General features: G+C 39.8%; 1 protein-coding gene across 2 annotated transcripts in view; it reads right to left on the reverse strand.

Annotated features, from left to right (window-relative positions):
- Window positions 1-19,245, reverse strand: part of ACTN2 (actinin alpha 2) — an 80,505-nt gene that overhangs the window by 43,999 nt on the left and 17,261 nt on the right. For both annotated transcript variants that reach the window (XM_007452936.1, XM_007452935.1), the window contains exon 2: window positions 564-678. In XM_007452936.1, coding sequence (XP_007452998.1) covers window positions 564-678 — 115 coding nt within the window. The remainder of the gene's footprint in view (window positions 1-563; window positions 679-19,245) is intronic.

Raw genomic sequence — 19,245 nt, forward strand, 5'->3', positions numbered from 1 at the left:
CTCAGATGTGGAGTTACGAAGATACCTGGATCAGGGCCACCCTGCCCTCATCCTTCCCACTCACACCTCTTTAATTAAGCCTGATCCACTCTCCAGTCCACAGTCTAAACCAGCCAGCTGAAATTCAGAGCAAAGGATAACCCCTCTGGGACTTTAACTCCTGTTTTCAGAGTTAAGCCAACATGTACACTGGCCTTCGGCGTGAAAGACAATTTCTGGAATACACACTAGCTGGACTTAGTGGAGAGGGCAGCCTGGTGGGCAGTCATATAAATGTCATTTTCTCTTCTCTTATTCTGTTTTGAAGTGAGTGGTAGAAACATGATTTTAATAAGTCAATTTTAAACAGAATTCACTCCTTTTTTAGAACAGAAAAATAACTCCAGGCAGACCGCTCTTTGGAAAGGTTTGCTTTGCCAATAATACCATCTCCCCCAGCCAGGTTCAAAGGGAGCTTTTATTTAAAAAACAAAACAAAACAAAACAGATGCATATCTACTGCTCGGACATAGAAGTACATGTAAGATTGGGTATAACACGTACGAAAAATGTTTAAGACTCACCTGAGATGACTTCCAAAAGCAGCATGAGCTTAAGGCCATTCCGGAAGTCTTCCTCGATGTTCTCGATCTGAGTGCCAGCTTTCCTGAGGTGGGAGTTACACCAGGCAGTGAAGGTCTGCAACGAGAAGCAAACAGTGCTGAGCACAGCCCCATCAGCACTCCGAGCCCCTCCACATGGACCATGCCTGACATCTTACACATCGTGGGGAGAACAGGAGGCTGGGGCATCTTGGACCTTTGAGAGAAAGCAGACCGAATTGGATGGAAAGCATGATTTCAGGCCTGAAGGTAAGATTTTAATAAACTTTCCTCTTTAGAGACAAAAAAAAATCATTTTTTGGTCTAACCACCTGAGGAATTTTTGCCTTCAGTTTAGAAAGGTAACACATTTGGGATTAACATATACACACTACTATATATAAAATAGATAACGAACAAGGACCTACTGTACAGCACAGGGAACTACACTCAATATTTTATAATAACCTGTAAGGGAAAAGAATATATATATATATTTTATATATATATATATTATTTATATATATATATATATATATATATATATATATAAAATATATATATCTATATCTTTGCCTTCAGTTTAGAAAGGTAACACATTTGGGATTAACATATACACACTACTATATATAAAATAGATAACGAACAAGGACCTACTGTACAGCACAGGGAACTACACTCAATATTTTATAATAACCTGTAAGGGAAAAGAATATATATATATATTTTATATATATCTATATTATTTATATATATATATATATATATATATATATAAAATATATATATCTGAATCACTGTGCTGTACACCTGAAACTAACACAACATTGTAAATCAACTATACTTCAATTAAAAAAATAATAATTTTTTTTTAAAAAGATACCATGTTTACACGTATGCCTTTGCCTTCTGAAAACCTCTTATTCTGTAGGAAATCAGGATGTGCTTATTCCCTGCATACAACAGAAATCAGCGTGCTTGCAGAATGGATGAATAAATTATGCTTAAAGAATGTTCAAAATGTCGTGCTTTAGAGCAGAGGGTGGGCGGCATTGTGCAGGAGAGAGGGCAAGAGAAGAGGGACCCGTAACCACCAATTATCTACAACTAGTTTATCCTGGATGAACAACAGTTTTAAGCTAGTAACTGAATCAATTAAACAAATCTGCAGTATAGTCAATCATTAATAATAATAATAGTAGTAGTAGCAGTAATAATGAACTCCTACTGGCATATTCCAGGTCCTGGGCTAGACCCCGGATTTCAAAGACAATTAGATACAGCCCCGCCCTGGAAGGGCTCAGAGGCTAGTCATGTTAACAAATAACTAGGGCAATATTAAGCAGAAAGATGAACTATATACTAAGTGGCATCCAAAGTCATTCTCTTTATTTTTCAAAGTTCTTTTAACTTGGTTTCCACTTGTGCACTATTTCCTGCCAAAACCAGATTAGAAATGCTTCTGGCAGCTGCTGGCTAAGAATGCAAACTGTGCCCTTGTCACACAACAGCTGCTGGGCTCCGGAACAAAGTGCCGGCACATCACGCTGCAGCGAGACAGACAAACAGGGTTTGTGTTATAGATAAGAAGATGAACCTCTCAAAAATAGAGTTTTTCCAAGTAAGACTACAAAAAGACACAGTTTTCCATAAAAATGATTTTTCTGGGTAATAAAAAGGATTTTCAAATCTGACTGATGGGCACTTATTTCAAGAAATATGTGATGGTATTTGCAGCAACATGGATGGACCTAGAGATGATCAAACTAAGTGAAGTAAGTCAGAAAGAGAAAGACAAATACCATATGATATCACTTATATGTGGAATCTAAAATAGGACACAAATGAACTGATCTACAAAACAGAAAGAGACTCACAGACACACAGATAACAGACTTCTGGTTGTCAAGGGGGAAGGGAGCTGGGGGAGGGACGGATTGGGAGTTTGGAGTTAGCAGATGCAAACTATTATATAGAGAATGGATAAAGAGCAAGGTCCCACTCTGGGATGAAGTGAGAGAGTAGCATGGACATATATACACTACCAAATGTAAAATAGCTAGCTAGTGGGAAGCAGCCGCATAGCACAGGGAGATCAGCTCAGTGCTTTGTGACCACCTAGAGGGGTGGGATAGGGAGGGTGGGAGGGAGACGCAAAAGGGAGGAGAGATGGGGATATATGTATCTGTACAGCTGATTCACTTTGTTATAAAGCAGAAACTAATACACCATTGTAAAGCGATTATACTCCAATAAAGATGTTAAAAAAAAAAAAAGGTCCTACTGTATAGCACAGGGAACTATATTCAATATTCTGTGATATACCATAATGGAAAAGAACATGAAAAAGAATGAATATATACATATAACTGAATCACTTTGCTGTACAGCAGAAATAAACACAACACTGTAAATCAACTATACTTCAATAAAATAAATTTAAGAAAAAGAAATATGTGATGGCATTAAATTCTAGGACAAAAAGAAAATGTACGTATTTTCTTGGATTTCCAATAATAAATGTTATTGTGAGAGCTGAAACTAATAGTTATTTCTCCTAAAACACATCTAAACTTTAGTCAGGTCTAAACAGAAGAGATACTCTAAGTCATATACTCTAGGTCTGCACCCAATCAATATGGTAGCCAGTATCCATACTTGGCTATTTAAATGTAATTAATTAAAATGAAAGGAAATTAAAATTTTAGCTTCCCAGCTGCACAAGCCATCTTTCGAGTGTTCAAAAGCCACATGTGTACAAGCACATCTGTACTGGATGGTGCAGATGTGTACGGAACACTTCCAGCATCACAGAGAGTTCTATTGGACAGTGCTACTATACATAATCAAATTTTGTTTTTTGAAGCTAAGATTATTAACAAGAGTCTATTATTACCTGGGTTCAAAATTCAAGTGGTACAAAAAGGCATAAAGTGGAAAGCCTCCCTCTCACTCCTGTTTCCAGCCACTGAGTTCCCTTCCCCAGAGGGAACAACAAAGAGATTCAGTGTCTTGTGTTTCTCTTCAACAATATTGTATACATACGTAAACACAAAGGCACACACATCTTTTTTCTATCCCTTTAACACAAATCATAATACACACATTGTTCTGCACCTGGCTTTTTTATATTTTTTAAGAAAACTATAACCTAGGGTCATTCAATATCAGCAAAGAGCATTCCTTTGTATGGCTGCATAGTATTCCACTGTCGTGACTATACCATATTTTATTTTCTAACTAGCTCCTTGGATGGACATTTAGGTTGCTTCCAGATAACTAAGTTCATACAGTGAAAAACTTCCCAGGCCCCATTTTCAGCAAGCAAAACTACTTTAAAGGTTTTCTGTTTGTTTTTCTTTTTTTCACAATACCAAGACTAACCATACCTTTTGGGGAAGGCTCAAGAGAACAGTGGGTTATGGAACTGACAGAGAAAAAATATAAAATATTTATTGAATTATCTTTATCTATACTCTAATTAAAAATGGGCAGGGCTTCCCTGGTGGCGCAGTGGTTGGGAGCCCGCCTGCCGATGCAGGGGACGCAGGTTCGTGCCCCAGTCCGGGAGGATCCCGCATGCCGCGGAGCGCCTGGGCCCGTGAACCACGGCCGCTGAGCCTGCGCGTCCGGAGCCTGTGCTCCACGACGGGAGGGGACGCAACGGTGAGAGGCCCGCGTACCGCAAAAAAGAAAAAAAAAAAAGGGCACATATTGCTGGTATAAATTACCTTATTACCATGTTATTTAAGCCCTTTCATAATATAAGTATCAGAAGCACTTCTGGATAGAACCCCAAAGCTTTTCATGAAATCAATGCAGGTTTCCTGACCCCCACTATGGAACACTGTGAACATCTGCTGGATACCACCTTTTTTTTTTTTTGCCGTACGCAGGCCTCTCACTGTTTTGGCCTCTCCCGTTGCGGAGCACAGGCTCCAGATGCACAGGCCCAGCGGCCATGGCTCACAGGCCCAGCCGCTCCGCGGCATGTGGGATCTTTCCGGACCAGGGCACGAACCCTGTCCCCTGCATCGGCAGGCGGACTCTCAACCACAGCGCCACCAGGGAAGCCCCTGGATACCACCTTTTTATAGGCACGCACGCGATGAAGGTAACTTACCACAGGTAATTATTTAGTTGTGCAAATCCAGAGAATGAACTGAATCTACCAGGTCAATTTTGTGAGTTAAGCCTGATGAAGTTTCGCTTTCTTTAATGAATATTCCGAAGAGCCAATAAAGGTGGTGACTAACCAACTCAAACGCGAAAAAGGACCCCAAGGCTCTGTGATAATAGCTTGCCAAGAGGCCAGTGCACTCTAAAAAGGAATTTTAAGCTTTATTAGACTGTTTAATTTTCATTCTATTTACAGTTTCCATTACCATGGCCTACAGAGACTGTTCCTATGCCTTCCCCATTGTCCTCCGCTTCTGTGAAAATCCCACTAATCGTGGAGGAGATAAAAACAAAAGCCATCACAGCAGCAACAAAACCCCAGATACTGTACCTAAAAGACTTCTTTGTGGGGACTTTGCAGCCTGTGCTCTGCAACAGGAGAGGCCACAACAGTGAGAGGCCCACGTACCGCAAAAAAACAAAAAACAAAAAACAACAAAAAAGAAAGAAACCTCTCAGAGCCACACAAAGAGAACCAGGATGGGAAAGCATGAACCGTCTGTCTACCCGCACACAGGAAAGACTGATGCTTCCAGTCCTTCTCACCCTTCAAAGACGCGCACGACAAAGGTAAGGGAATGATGGACCTAGAGATGATCATACTAAGTGAAGTAAGCCAGACAGAAAAAGACAAATACCATGATATTGCTTACATGTAAAATCTAAAAATAAAAAGTGATACAAATGAATTTATATACCAAACAGAAGTAGACTAACAGACATAGAAAACAAACTTACGGTTACCAAAGGGGAAACGGTGGGGGGAGGGATAAATTAGGAGTTTGGGATTAACAGATACACACTACTATATAGAAAATAGATAACCGACAAGGACCTATTATATAGCACAGGGAACTATACTCAATATTTTGTAATAACCTCTAAGGGAAAAGAATCTGAAAAATAGATATATATGTATAACTGAATCACTCTGCTGTACACCTGAAATTAACACATTGTAAATCAATTATACTTCAATAAAAATAAATAAATATATATGTATATATTAAAAAAAAAAAGCTAAGGGAACGAGTGTTCAAGTCACAGAGGAAAAGATGGAAAGGCATGGGAGTCACTGTCTCACTTTGTATATTCCTTAGGCAATGGGAGCAAATATTAGCATTTCTTCCTGAAACATACAGAATCATAACCCATGAGTCACTGGCCAGGATGGACAGTCCTGTGGGTGCAGACTGGTCTCCCTGCTCATACAGGACCCTCTCTGGTCATGGTACTGAAACTCTCCAAACACAGAGAGCAGAGGAAGAGGGCCTGGGGGTTAAGGCCATGTGCCTGTGACTTATAGTATTCTGTTTTCCTGGGATAAGTCTGAAGGATACTCAAACAATCAGCGGTCGCTGCCCCGTTATCTTCCTGAACGTAATCTAAGAGATCCAGAAAAATGCTCTTCAACCCCTGAAACATGGTGGTTGAGAAAAATGTCAGTTGGAATAACCAACACACAGAAGCAGCCTAAATGTCCATCAACAGAATAAAGGATAAAGAAGATGTGGTACATATATACAATGGAATATTACTCAGCCATAAAAGAGAATGAAATAATGCCATCTGTAGCAACATGGGTGGACCTAGAGATTATCATACTAAGTGAAGTAAGTCAGAAAGAGAAAGACAAATATCATATCACTTATATCTGGAATCTAAAATATGATACAAATGAACTTATCTCCAAAACAGAAACAGACTCACAGACATAGAGAACAGACTTCTGGTTACCAAAGAGGAAAGGTTGGGGGAGGGGTAAATTAGGAGTTTGGGATTAACATAGATACACTACTATATATAAAATAGATGATCAACAAGGACCTACTGTATTGCACAGGGAACTCTACTCAATATTCTGTAATAACCTATATGAGAAAAGAATCTGAAAAAGAATGGATACATGTATACGTATAACTGAATCACTTTGCTGTACACCTGAAACACAACATTGTAAATCAACTATACTCCAATATAAAATAAAAATTAAAAAAAAAGAAAAAGAAAGAAAAATGTCAGTTGGAGGAGTTTTCCAGGAATATCTGTTAGCAAGAATTGCTACCCCCATTCAGGGGCCATACCTTCTTCCTTGAAGAACATACTAGCAAAGTCCCAAGTCCATAGGAATCCTAAGACCACTGTCTTTCTGAAAGTTAAATTATATGCCATGACAATCAATACAATGTGCTTAATGGCAAAAAAACACATTAAAAAAAACGGGACTTCCCTGGTGGTCCAATGGTTAGGACTCTGTGCTTCCACTGCAGGGGACGAGGGTTTGATCCCTGGTCAGGGAACTGAGATCCCACATGCCATGCAGAGCAGGAAAAAAAAAAAAAAAAAAAACACTTATGTCCTCACTGAAATATTAAGATAAGCTTGACCATTATGCATTCGTATTTGGTTTCTATATAAGTTAATTAAGTCAATTAATTCTACAGACACAACAACCTACATTGTAGACTATTCCAAAGAGAGAAGGGAAAACAAGGTCTTTTAATCAAAATGAGTAATATCTGTGATTATATATATTGTTTAAATAACACAAGTCTGCATCTCTACCTGGAAAAGATTATCACCTGGAGACACAAATAAGAACCAAAAAGATCAATCCTGAATCTGACACGGTCCTCTGAGTTTGAGTCCATCTCATACCATCAGTTAATTATTAATTCTTCTAGCAATAAGGCTCTAGGGTTGGGCTGGCTCCTATAAGACTATCCCTGTTCAATTTACTATTCCATTTTCTCCAAACAAAAATCTGGCAACACAACAGCTATCAATTTCTTTTATACTCTGTTAACCAGCTTTTATTTTCATAATAACTGCATAAAATACTAATTAGAGGTCACATTTCCTAACATGGAGACTCACTACAGCCACTGGGGGTTTCTGAACAAAATAGAACAGGGTTTACTGAGGGCTGGGACGTTCGGGCAGAGCCTGCAGCATGAAGCTCAGGATAGGCAAGCCCGAATAATTTTCAGCTTTTAAATCCACTAATTATAAAACAGCATTGTCACTGGGAGTCTGGGGTTAACAGATGCAAACCTTTATATATAGAATGGTTAACAATAAGGTCCTACTGTCTAGCACAGAGAACTATATATGTGTGTGTGTGTAGCTGAATCACTTTGCTATACAGCAGAAATTAACACAACATTGTAAATCAACTATACATCAAAAAAAAAGAAAAACAGCATTGTCTATCAGGTCTAAACAGGTTTGGGGCACCATCAGAGTGTTCTACAATTTTGAGTTTGCTTATCACTTACTGTTCTCAGAGAGTAAAGACATCAAGTGGCTAGCATGGGGATTCCTGGCCTGCATCCTATGGGTGGGACAACTGAGCCCCAGGTGAGCACGGGCAGTGGTCCCTGAGAGGGAGCAAGGAGGGAAGGTGGAGCCCAGTCCCGCCCACAGTCGTGGCTCAGAACTCGGATTCTATTTCTGACTGACACCATGCAATTATTTGTCCTTCACGTCCTGACACCTTCCCAGCTACCAAAAAATTGTCATGATCAACTTAATGAAACAATTCAAAAGGTTATCAGGAGGAGAAGAAATACAAAGGCCAGCTGGGCCACACGACCTATTATCACAGTGGTTCTGAACAGCCTCCCATGAAAAACTGTTGAAAACCACAGCTCTGTTAAGTTGATTTTCTAAAAATGCTCCATTTGTTTTTCTATTTACAATAATCATTATAACAGTGTCTTCTTTTCCACTTCACAAATTCTCAATTTGCCAGGATCCCTCCTAATCGCTTTCCTCGTTCTTTTAAAATATTCAAAAAGGCAGGCAGGGGTGCAGGTGTCTAGAAAGATGCACACATTTTGTAAAATCTCTGGTTAAGGGAGAAGGGGGGCAGCTCCAGCATTTAAGAAAGGACACACTGCCCTCCTGAAGGGCAGGGAGCCGCTCCTTTGAGAGGGCAGAAATTCCTGCAAACCATGTGGCTGGCAGAAGCAGATGTGCTGGTTCACCACAAAGCTTCACCACCCCTCAGCCAGAAAGACCCTGACCCACAAATCACAGGGGGAATAGCACTGGGTGAGCCTGGACAATGCCACAACGCCCAGAAAAATGGGCCACTCCAGCATCACATCAGAAAAATCAGCAGAATGACCTTAAACTGAAAGATTCAGACACTCAACCATCTTTAAATAAAAGGTGTTTCTCAGGATCACAGACATAGAGAACAGACTGGTGGTTGCCAAGGGAGAGGGGGTTGGAGGAGGGATGGAGTGGGAGGTTGGGATTAGCAGACGTAAGCTATTATACATAGAATGGATAAACAACAAGGTCCTATTGTAGGGCACAGGGAATTATATTCAATATCCTATGAGAAACCATAATGGAAAAGAATATATATGTATAACTGAATCACTTTGCTGTCAGCAGTAATTAACACAACACTGTAAATCAACTATACTTCAATTAAAAAAAAACACCTAAAAATTATTTTAATGTCAATTGCCAAAAAAAAAGGTGTTTCTGCTGGAGTTTATACTAACATTAGGAAAGTTCTCTGGACCCAGCAGTCACTCAACAGTCGTCATCGACTGTTCAGCACAGTGAACGCTGAATAATCATCTGATGTTGAAAACATTCCAAACCTTCAAGCTTACCAAGCACCCAAGTACACTTCTCAACTACAGACATTTAAAAAATTGAATCAAAGCAAGAAATAACGTAAGTAGAAGAGTGTTCCTTCTAAGGATGCTGCATGTGCTACAATTACCAGGTATCTCGGAAGTCCAATTGGGGCCCTCCTGTTCTCATAACTGGCATAACCAGGCAGCTAACGACACGGTGGGCAGCCCTTTCTTCTCCACCCACAAATCTCTGCTTAGTCTCCAAGATCCTGCTGCATAACATGGCATGCAACAGCTCAGTCTAGCAGTCCCTAAAAAACAGCGACCCTAAAATCCAAAGCCTGGTTCTGTGACCAGCTCAGCGTCCGGTGTGGGCAAGTCAGCTCATCTCTCTTGTGGCTTATTTCTTTCCTTTCCTTTTCATTTTATTTTTAATTTTTTTAGCGTCTTTATCGCAGTATAATTGCTTTACAATGTTGTGTTAGTTTCTGCCGTATAACAAAGTAAATCAGCTATACGTATATCCCCATATCTCCTCCCTCTTGTGTCTCCCTCCCACCCTCCTTATCCCACCCCTCTAGGTGGTCACAAAGCACGGAGCCGATCTCCCTGTGCCATGCGGCTGCTGCCCACTAGTTATCTATTTTACATTTGGCAGTGTATATATGTCCATGCCACTCTCTCACTTTGTCCCAGCTTAACCTTCCCCCTCCCCCTGTCCTCAAGTCCATTCTCTATGTCTGTGTTTTTATTCCTGTCCTGCCCCTAGGTTCTTCATCACCTATTTTTTTTATTCTATATGTATGTGTTAGCATATGGTATTTGTTTTTCTCTTTCTGACTTACTTCACTCTGTATGACAGACTCTAGGTCCAACCACCTCACTACAAATAACTCAATTTTGTTTCTTTTTATGGCTGAGTAATGTTCCATTCTATGTATGTGCCACATCTTCTTTATCCATTCATCTGTTGATGGACACTTAGGTTGCTTCCATGTCCTAGCTATTGTAAATAGTGCTGCAATGAACATTGTGGTACATGACTCTTTTTGAATTACAGTTTACTCAGGATATATACCCAGTAGTGGGATTGCTGGGTCATATGGTAGTTCTATTTTTAGTTTTGTAAGGAACCTCCACACTGTTCTCCATAGAGGCTGTATCAATTTACATTCCCACCAACGGTGCAAGAGGGTTCCCTTTCCTCCACACCCTCTCCAGCTTTAATGTTTGTAGACTTTTCGATGCTGGCCACTCTGACAGGTGTGAGGTGATACCTCGTAGTTTTGATTTGCATTTCTCTAGTGATTAGTGATGCTGAGCATCCTTTCATGTGTTTGTTGGCAATCTGTATACCTTCTTTGAAGAAATGTCTATTTAGGTCTTCTGCCCATTTTCGGATTGGGCTGTTTGTTTTTTTGATAATGAGCTGCATGAGCTGCTTGTATATTTTCGAGACTAATCTTTTGTCAGTTGCTTCATTTGCAAACTCCCATTTTTCTCCCATTCTGAGGGTTGTATTTTGGTTTTGTTTATGGTTTCCTTTACTGTACAAAAGCTTTTAAGTTTCATTAGGTCCCATTTGTTTATTTTTGTTTTTATTTCCATTTCTCTAGGAGGTGGGTCAAAAAGGATCTTGCTGTGATTTATGTCGAGTGTTCTGCCTATGTTTTCCTCTAAGAGTTTTATAGTGTCTGCCTTACATTTAAGTCTTTAATCCATTCTGAGTTTATTTTTGTGTATGGTGTTAGGGAGTTCATTCTTTTACATGTAGCTGTCCAGTTATCCTAGCACCACTTATTGAAGAGGCTGTCTTTTCTCCATTGTATACTCTTGCCTCCTTTATCAGAGATAAGGTGACCATATGTGCGTGGGTTTATTTCTGGGCTTTCTATCCTGTTCCATTGATCTATATTTCTATTTTTGTGCCAGTACCATACTGTCTTGATTACTGTAGCTTTGTAATCCTGTACTGAAGTCAGGGAGCCTGATTCCTCCAGCTCCGTTTTATGTTCTCAACATTGCTTTGGCTATTCAGGGTCTTTGGTGTTTCCATACAAATTGTGAAATTTTTTGTTCTAGTTCTGTGAAAAATGCCAGTGGTAGTTTGATAGGGATTGCATTGAATCTGCAGATTGCTTTGGGTAGTAGAGTCATTTTCACAATGTTGATTCTTCCAACCCAAGAACATGGTATATCTCTCCATCTGTTTGTATCATTTTTAATTTCTTTCATCAGTTATAGTGTTCTGCATACAGGTCTTTTGTCTCCTTAGGTAGGTTTATTCCTAGGTATTTTATTCTTTTTGTTGCAGTGGTAAATGGGAGTGTTTCCTTAATTTCTCTTTCAGATTTTTTATCATTGGTGTATAGGAATGCAAGAGATTTCTGTGCATTAATTTTGTATCCTGCAACTTTACCAGATTCATTGATTAGCTCTAGTAGTTTTCTGGTAGCATCTTTAGGATTCTCCATGTATAGTATCATGTCATCTGCAAACAGTGACAGTTTTACTTCTTCTTTTCCAATTTGGATTCCTTTGATATCTTTTTCTTCTCTTATTGCTGCAGCTAAAACTTCCAAAACTACGTTGAATAATAGTGGTGCGAGTGGGCAACCTTGTCTTGTTCCTGATCTTAGTGGAAATGTTCTCAGTTTTTCACCACTGGGAATGATATTGGCTGTGGGCTTGTCATATATGGCCTTTATTATGTTGAGGTAACTTCCCTCTATGCCTACTTTATGAAGGGTTTTTATCATAAATGGGTGTTGAATTTTTTCAAAAGCTTTTTCTGCATCTACTGAGAGGATCATATGGTTTTTATCCTTCAGTTTATTAATATGGTGTATCACATTGATTGATTTGCGTATATTGAAGAATCCTTGCATTCCTGGGATAAACCCCACTCGATCATGGTGTATGATCCTTTAATGTGCTGTTGGATTCCGTTTGCTAGTATTTTGTTGAGGATTTTTGCATCTATGTTCATCAGTGGTATTGGCCTGTAGTTTTCTTTTTTTGTGACATCTTTGTCTATTTTTTTTTGTTGTTGTTTTTTTGTGGTACGTGGGCCTCTCACTGTTGTGGCCTCTCCCGTTGCGGAGCACAGGCTTCGGACGCGCAGGCCCAGCAGCCATGGCTCACAGGCCCAGCCGCTCCGTGGCATGTGGGATCTTCCCGACCAGGGCACGAGCCCATGCCCCCCGCATTGGCAGGCAGACCCTCAATCACTGTGCCACCAGGGAAGCCCTGCCTGGTTTTGGTATCATGGTGATGGTGGCCTCGTAGAATGAGTTTGGGAGTGTTCCTCCTTCTGCTATATTTTGGAAGAGTTTCAGAAGGATAGGTGTTAGCTCCCCTCTAAATGTCGAGAGAATTTACCTGTGAAGCCATCTGATCCTGGACTTTTCTTTGTTCGAAGATTTTTAATCACGGTTTCAATTTCAGTGCTTGTGATTGGTCTGTTTATATTTCCTATTTCTTCCTGGTTCAGTCTCAGAAGGTTGTGCTTTTCTAAGAATGTGTCCATTTCTTCCAGGTTGTCCATTTTATTGGCATGTAGTTGCTTGCAGTAATGTCTCATGATCTTTGTATTTCTGCAGCGTCAGTTGCTCCTTCTCCTTTTTCATTTCTAGTTCTATGGATTTGAGTCTTCTCCCTTTTCTTCTTCTCTGAGTCTGGCTAATGGTTTAACAATTTTATCTTCTCAAAGAACCAGCTTTCAGTTTTATTGATCTGTGCTATTGTGTCCTTCATTTCTTTTTCATTTATTTCTGATCTGATATTTATGATTACTTTCCTTCTGCTAACTTTGGGGGTTTTTTTGTTCTTCTTTCCCCAATTGCTTTAGGTGTAAGGTTAGGTTGTTGAGATTTTTCTTGTTTCTTGAGGTATGATTGTATTGCTATAAACTCCCCTCTTAGGACTGCTTTTGCTGCATCCCATAGGTTTTGGGTTGTTGTGCTTTCATTGTCATCTGTTTCTAGGTATTTTTTAATTTCCTCTTTGATTTCTTCAGTGATCTCTTGGTTATTTAGTAGTGTATTATTTAGCCTCCATGTGTTTGTATTTTTTACAGTTTTCTTCCTGTAACTGATATCTAGTCTCATAGCATTGTGGTTGGAAAAGATACTTGATATGATTTCTTTTTTTTTAAATTTATTTATTATTTATTTTTGGCTGTGTTGGGTCTTCGTTGCTGCACGCGGGCTTTATTTAGTTGCAGTGAGCGGGGGCTACTCTTCATTGCAGTGCATGGGCTTCTCATTGCAGTGGCTTCTCTTGTTGCGGAGCATGGGCTCTATGCAAGCGGGCTCAGTAGTTGTGGCTCACAGGCTCTAGAGCACAGGCTCAGTAGTTGTGGCTCACAGGCTCTAGAGCACAGGCTCAGTAGTTGTGGCGCATGGGCTTAGTTCCTCTGTAACATGTGGGATCTTCCCAGACCAGGGCTCAAACCCGTATCTCCTGCATTGGCAGGCAGGTTCTTAACCTCTGCACCACCAGGGAAGTCCCTTGATATGATTTCAATTTTCTTAAATTTACCAAGGCTTGATTTGTGACCCAAGATATGATCCATCTTGCAGAATGTTCCACGAGCACTTCAGAAGAAAGTGGATTCTGTTGTTTTCAGATGGAACGTCCTATAAATATCAATTAAGTCCATCTAGTTTAATGTATCATTTAAAGCTTGTGTTTCCTTATTTATTTTCAGTTTGGATGATCTGTCCATTGGTGAAAGTCGGGTGCTAAATCTCCTACTATGATTGTGTTACTGTCAATTTCCCCTTTTGTGGCTGTTAGCATTTGCCTTATGTATTGAGGTGCTCCTATATTGGGTGCATAAATATTTACAATTCTTATATCTTCTTCTTGGACTGATCCCTTGATCATTATGTAGTGTCCTTCTTTGTCTCTTGTAATAGTCTTTATTTTAAAGTCTATTTTGTCTGATATGAGAATTGCCACTCCAGCTTTCTTCTGATTTCCATTTGCACGGACTATCTTTTTCCAATCCCCTTCCTTCCAGTCTGTATGTGTCCCTAGGTCTGAAGTGGGTCTCTTATAGACAGCATATATACAGGTCTTGTTTTTGTATCCATTCAGCCAGTCTGTGTCTTTTGGTTGGAACATTTAATCCATTTACATTTAAGGTAATTATCAATATGTATGTTCCTATTACCATTTTGTTAATTGTTTTGGGTTTGTTATTGTAGGTCTCTTCCTTCTCTTGTGTTTCCTGCCTAGAGAAGTTCCTTTAGCATTTGTTGTAAAGCTGGTTTTGTGGTGCTGAATTCTCTTAGATTCTGCTTGTCTGTAAAGGTTTTAATTTCTCCGTCGAATCTGAATGAGATCCTTTCTGAGTAGAGTAATCTTTGTTGTAGGTTTTTCCCTTTCATCACTTTAAATATGTCCTGCTACACCCTTCTGGCTTGCAGAGTTTCTGCTGAAAGATCAGCTGTTAACCTTATGGAGATTGCCTTGTATGTTATTTGTTGCTTTTCCCTTGCTGCTTTTAGTATTTTTTCTGTGTATTTAATTTTTGATAGTGTGATCAATATGTGTCTTGGCGTGTTTCTCCTTGGATTTATCCTGTATTCTTTTCATTTTATTGAAGTACAGTTGATTTACAATGTTGTGTTAATTTCTGCTGTACAGCAAAGTGACTCAGTTATACATATATGCTTTTTCGTATTCTTTTCCATTATGGTTTATTACAGAATATTAAATATAGTTCCCTGTTCTATACAGTAGGACCTTTTTGTTTATCCAGCCTATATATAATAGTTTGCCTCTGCTAATCATGTGGCTTATTTCTTCCCATAAGCAATGCACCATGAACCTAATTCGACAAGTTGGCTGGGAAGTGTGATGAATTGTAAGGGACTGGAAAATATTTTGCAAATATAAATGCTACAGGAACACACACAAAAAAACCAGCAGTTGGTGATGGCAATTCAAAGAAACCTGAGGTGCTTACAATAGAAATGGAAGTAAGTCATCACAGAGAAAAATAAAGACAGCCCATGGTCACAATTTATGTCTACTTGAACAAAGGAGATATTTCACCTCTGATAACTGAACATAAACATGCTGTCACTCAGCACATTTCATAGCCTACTGCTGTACACAGAGAAGGATACAAGGAGGTCTGTGATCCAAGAACCCAGAACCATGCCGGGTCTCCATCTTTGCTGGTTTATCACAAGTACTCACCCCACCATTCAAAGAACCAAGGACACCCACTGGCATATGTTAACTTCCTGAAGGTACAAGGTGCTCAGAACACTAGTTTTTGCTCATAGAGGGTAAAAATATTTTGCCCATGAACTTTAAAATTAACTCATGGAAAAAGACAACTTCCAGGCTTCCCTGGTGGCGCAGTGGTTAAGAATCTGCCTGCCAATGCAGGGGACACGGGCTCGAGCCCTGGTCCGGGGAGATCCCACATGCCATGGAGCAACTAGGCCCGTGCACCACAACTACTGAACCTGCGCTCTAGAGCCCGTGAGCCACAACAACTCAGCCTGCATGCCACAACTACTGAAGCCCGTGCTCCACAACAAGAGAGGCCACTGCAAGAAGAAGCCCACGCACCGCAACGAAGACCCAACTCAGCCAAAAAAATTTTTTAAATAAAATAAAATAAATTTTTTTAAAAGACAAATATCATTGCATTCCATTGCAAATGGAAGGCCCACCACTGGTTTCCCAGGCTTTTATATGCCCGCAGGCATACATATTATGAATCAAAGAACCACAAAATGAACACAGTAGCCCCTAGTCTTCCCTTATTCACCTTTGTATCAGCACCCAGCAGGGACACCTGTATTCACGCACACAGAGCTAGCACTCATTCAAATTTTTAATACTTCAAGCTTAAACTTGACAATTTCAGTCATAAATGAATTGGAGCCTCAACAGTAACCACATACTGCTTTTAACTTGAGTAACAAGAATACTCATAAATACAAATTTGATGACTCAAAGACAAAGTAAGAAAAAAACAGAGGCAGCCTTTTCCCACTTATTCATCCCCAGCAAATACTGCCTTCAAGCAGGATTCAGGATCTCTTTCTAGGCAATGTGAGAATATCTAACAATTTCTAATTAAGGAATATCAAAGCCTACAAACAACTCAAGTAGGGCTGTCACCATTTAGAATTCTTTAAGAACTTGGGAACTAGGGAAGCAGGAATAATCCTGTCAGAAGTACCTGGTGGGTGACACCACCACCTGGAACATTCTAAAAATATCTGTGAAAGTGCCACACAGAGAAGCTGGGATTTTTGGTTTTTGTTCTAGACAATGCCCGGGACCTAGTGGCACTCAGTAACTATTTGCTGAATAACATCTTATTTGACCTTCTGGGATAGATCAAAGAAGATAGCAATCAGAATTTTTTTTTTTTTTTTTTTGGTGGTACACAGGCCTCTCACTGCTGTGGCCCCTCCCGTTGTGGAGCACAGGCTCCGGATGCGCAGGCCCAGCGGCCATGGCTCACGGGCCCAGCCACTCCATGGCACGTGGGATCCTCCCGGACCGGGGCACGAACCCGCGTCCCCTGCATTGGCAGGCGGACTCTCAACCACTGCGCCACCAGGGAAGCCTGCAATCAGATTTTTTAAACTGAAAAAAATAAAAAACAGCGCGGAGCTAAAAATCTCTATCTGCTCAAGTTCCAGGCTTTTGAAAATTATTATTATCGTGTCAAACTTATATAGAGAATCCTTAAACGTTAAAAAAAAAAAAAAAGGAGTCTGTAATCTTGCTTCCCAAAAAACACCTCATAAAAAAGTAAAAGGCAACCTTACTGCTGAGGGGACCTAAAAATAGAATCAGGCTAATGGATGACTGAAGTGGGGAGGTTAAAGATGGCTCTCCCAGCCTCTGAAAACACAGTCTTAACCAGGTCTGGTTTTCATCGTGAATTTTAGGCTTCAATCACCAGGCTCATAAGACTGACTTCCATTTAGTCCCTGGATGTTCAGAATAGATAAAGAAATGTGCTAAAAACCCTTGAGGCTGCCTAACGGGACAAAAATGCTTTTCAGTTTTTTTAACAAAGCCAAGTCTAGCCCGGACTAATTCCGGTTTAAGGAATGACCTGTCTGGGACTTCCCTGATGGAGCAGTGGATAAGACTCCACACTCCCAATGCAGAGGGCCTGGGTCCAATCCCTGGTCAGGGAACAAGATCCCACATGGTGCAACTAAGAGTTCACATGCCGCAACTAAAGATTCCGCATGCCACAACTAAGGATCCCATGTGCTGCAACTAAGGAGCCCGCCTGCCGCAACTAAGACCCAGCCTCAACCAAATTAAAAATAAATAAGTAAATAAATAAGAAAGGAATGACCTGCCTACTATGTGGAGTCTCTTCTGTAACTTCCAGAAAGGATGCAACGGAAAGTTATGAAATTTGGAAAGAGGAAATAGCTAAATAAGGTACTTTATGTTGGGAAGCATCTGAGCTCCAAAGGGAAAGCTGTGCATTGTCTACGGCATCACTTCTATGCTCTTCTACAGCTCATCTATCTAAGCCAAAGATGATCAAGAGCAATGCAAAGTCATTCTTGTCTACAGACAAGGAATGCATTCTGTCCAGTTCAGGGACAACCCTCCTTCCAACCACAGAAAAGTATCTGCCACCATTTGGACATTAATTTCAATATTACCGATCTATAAATGTTACTGTTCTTCAGATTCTCTTTTGAACTGGCTGGAACACCTCTCCAGTTTTCTCATTAGTAAGTTAAATAACATCTTTAACATGTTTATTTTTCTTCTTGCATGAGAGTTGTGGTTTTACCTTTATTTAAGAACTATCTTTTAATAGTTTTAGTCTTTCTTCTAAAAAGAGGTCAACATTCACATGTGCTAAAATATTCACTATTCTGGTCTAAATTTTACTGATTTTGATGAAGACAAATAGTAATTAATGCACAAGAATGATACACATAGAAAACAAATTTATGGTTACCAAAGGGGAAAGAGGGTGGGGGAGGGATAAATTAGGAGTTTGGGATTAGCAGAGACAAACCAATATATATAAAATAGGTAAACGACAAGGTCCTACTATATAGCACAGGGAACTATATTCAATATCTTGTAATAAACTATAAGGGGAGTATATAGTTATAAGTTATATATATATAACTGAATCTCTTTGCTGTACACCAGAAATTAACACAACATTGTAAATCAACTATACTTCAATAAAAAATAAAAATAAAAAAGGACATGAGCAAAACTTACAAAAAGAATGATACACCAAAATAACTGAGGTCTATCATTTGCTGATGTTAATAACAGTACGCTTCGCTTGTCCTGTGAAAATGACAACTGTCTGAAGTCTCAGCTTACTGCATTCCTTTTTCATTTAAAACCCAATGTGCGTCCCCGTGTTCCCTCTTATACAGATCACCAGAAATAATATTGGATTTGGGTTGAATTATTTAGCACTTTTCTCTGTTTCATAAAAAATCTTACATTTCTCTAGAAGCTAAAGTACCTCCATCTGTTAATTTCCTCCCAGCTCATGAAATTTCCTACAAACATTTTATTACCACTTACAGGAGTCCTTATTACTCATTCTCCTAATTCTTATTTTTCAGGGGCAATTACTCATCTCTGCATCTCTGTAGTCCTCAAGGTAGAGGGATGCAGCCTAGCAAGGACATCAAACACTTCTGTGAGCCACTGACTCCCAATACTAGTTTGCAATCCAAACTACCTCTCTTTTAATTCCAAGGGATGTTCTGCCATGCTTGAAACAAAATCTTAATTATTAAAAAAAAAGTTACAGGGCTTCCCTGGTGGCGCAGTGGTTGAGACTCCGCCTGCCGATGCAGGGGACGCAGGTTCGTGCCCCGGTCCGGGAAGAT

The sequence above is a fragment of the Lipotes vexillifer genome, unplaced genomic scaffold, assembly GCF_000442215.2.
Source record: "Lipotes vexillifer unplaced genomic scaffold, Lipotes_vexillifer_v1.1 scaffold1088, whole genome shotgun sequence".
In the NCBI taxonomy this organism is placed as follows: domain Eukaryota; kingdom Metazoa; phylum Chordata; class Mammalia; order Artiodactyla; family Lipotidae; genus Lipotes; species Lipotes vexillifer.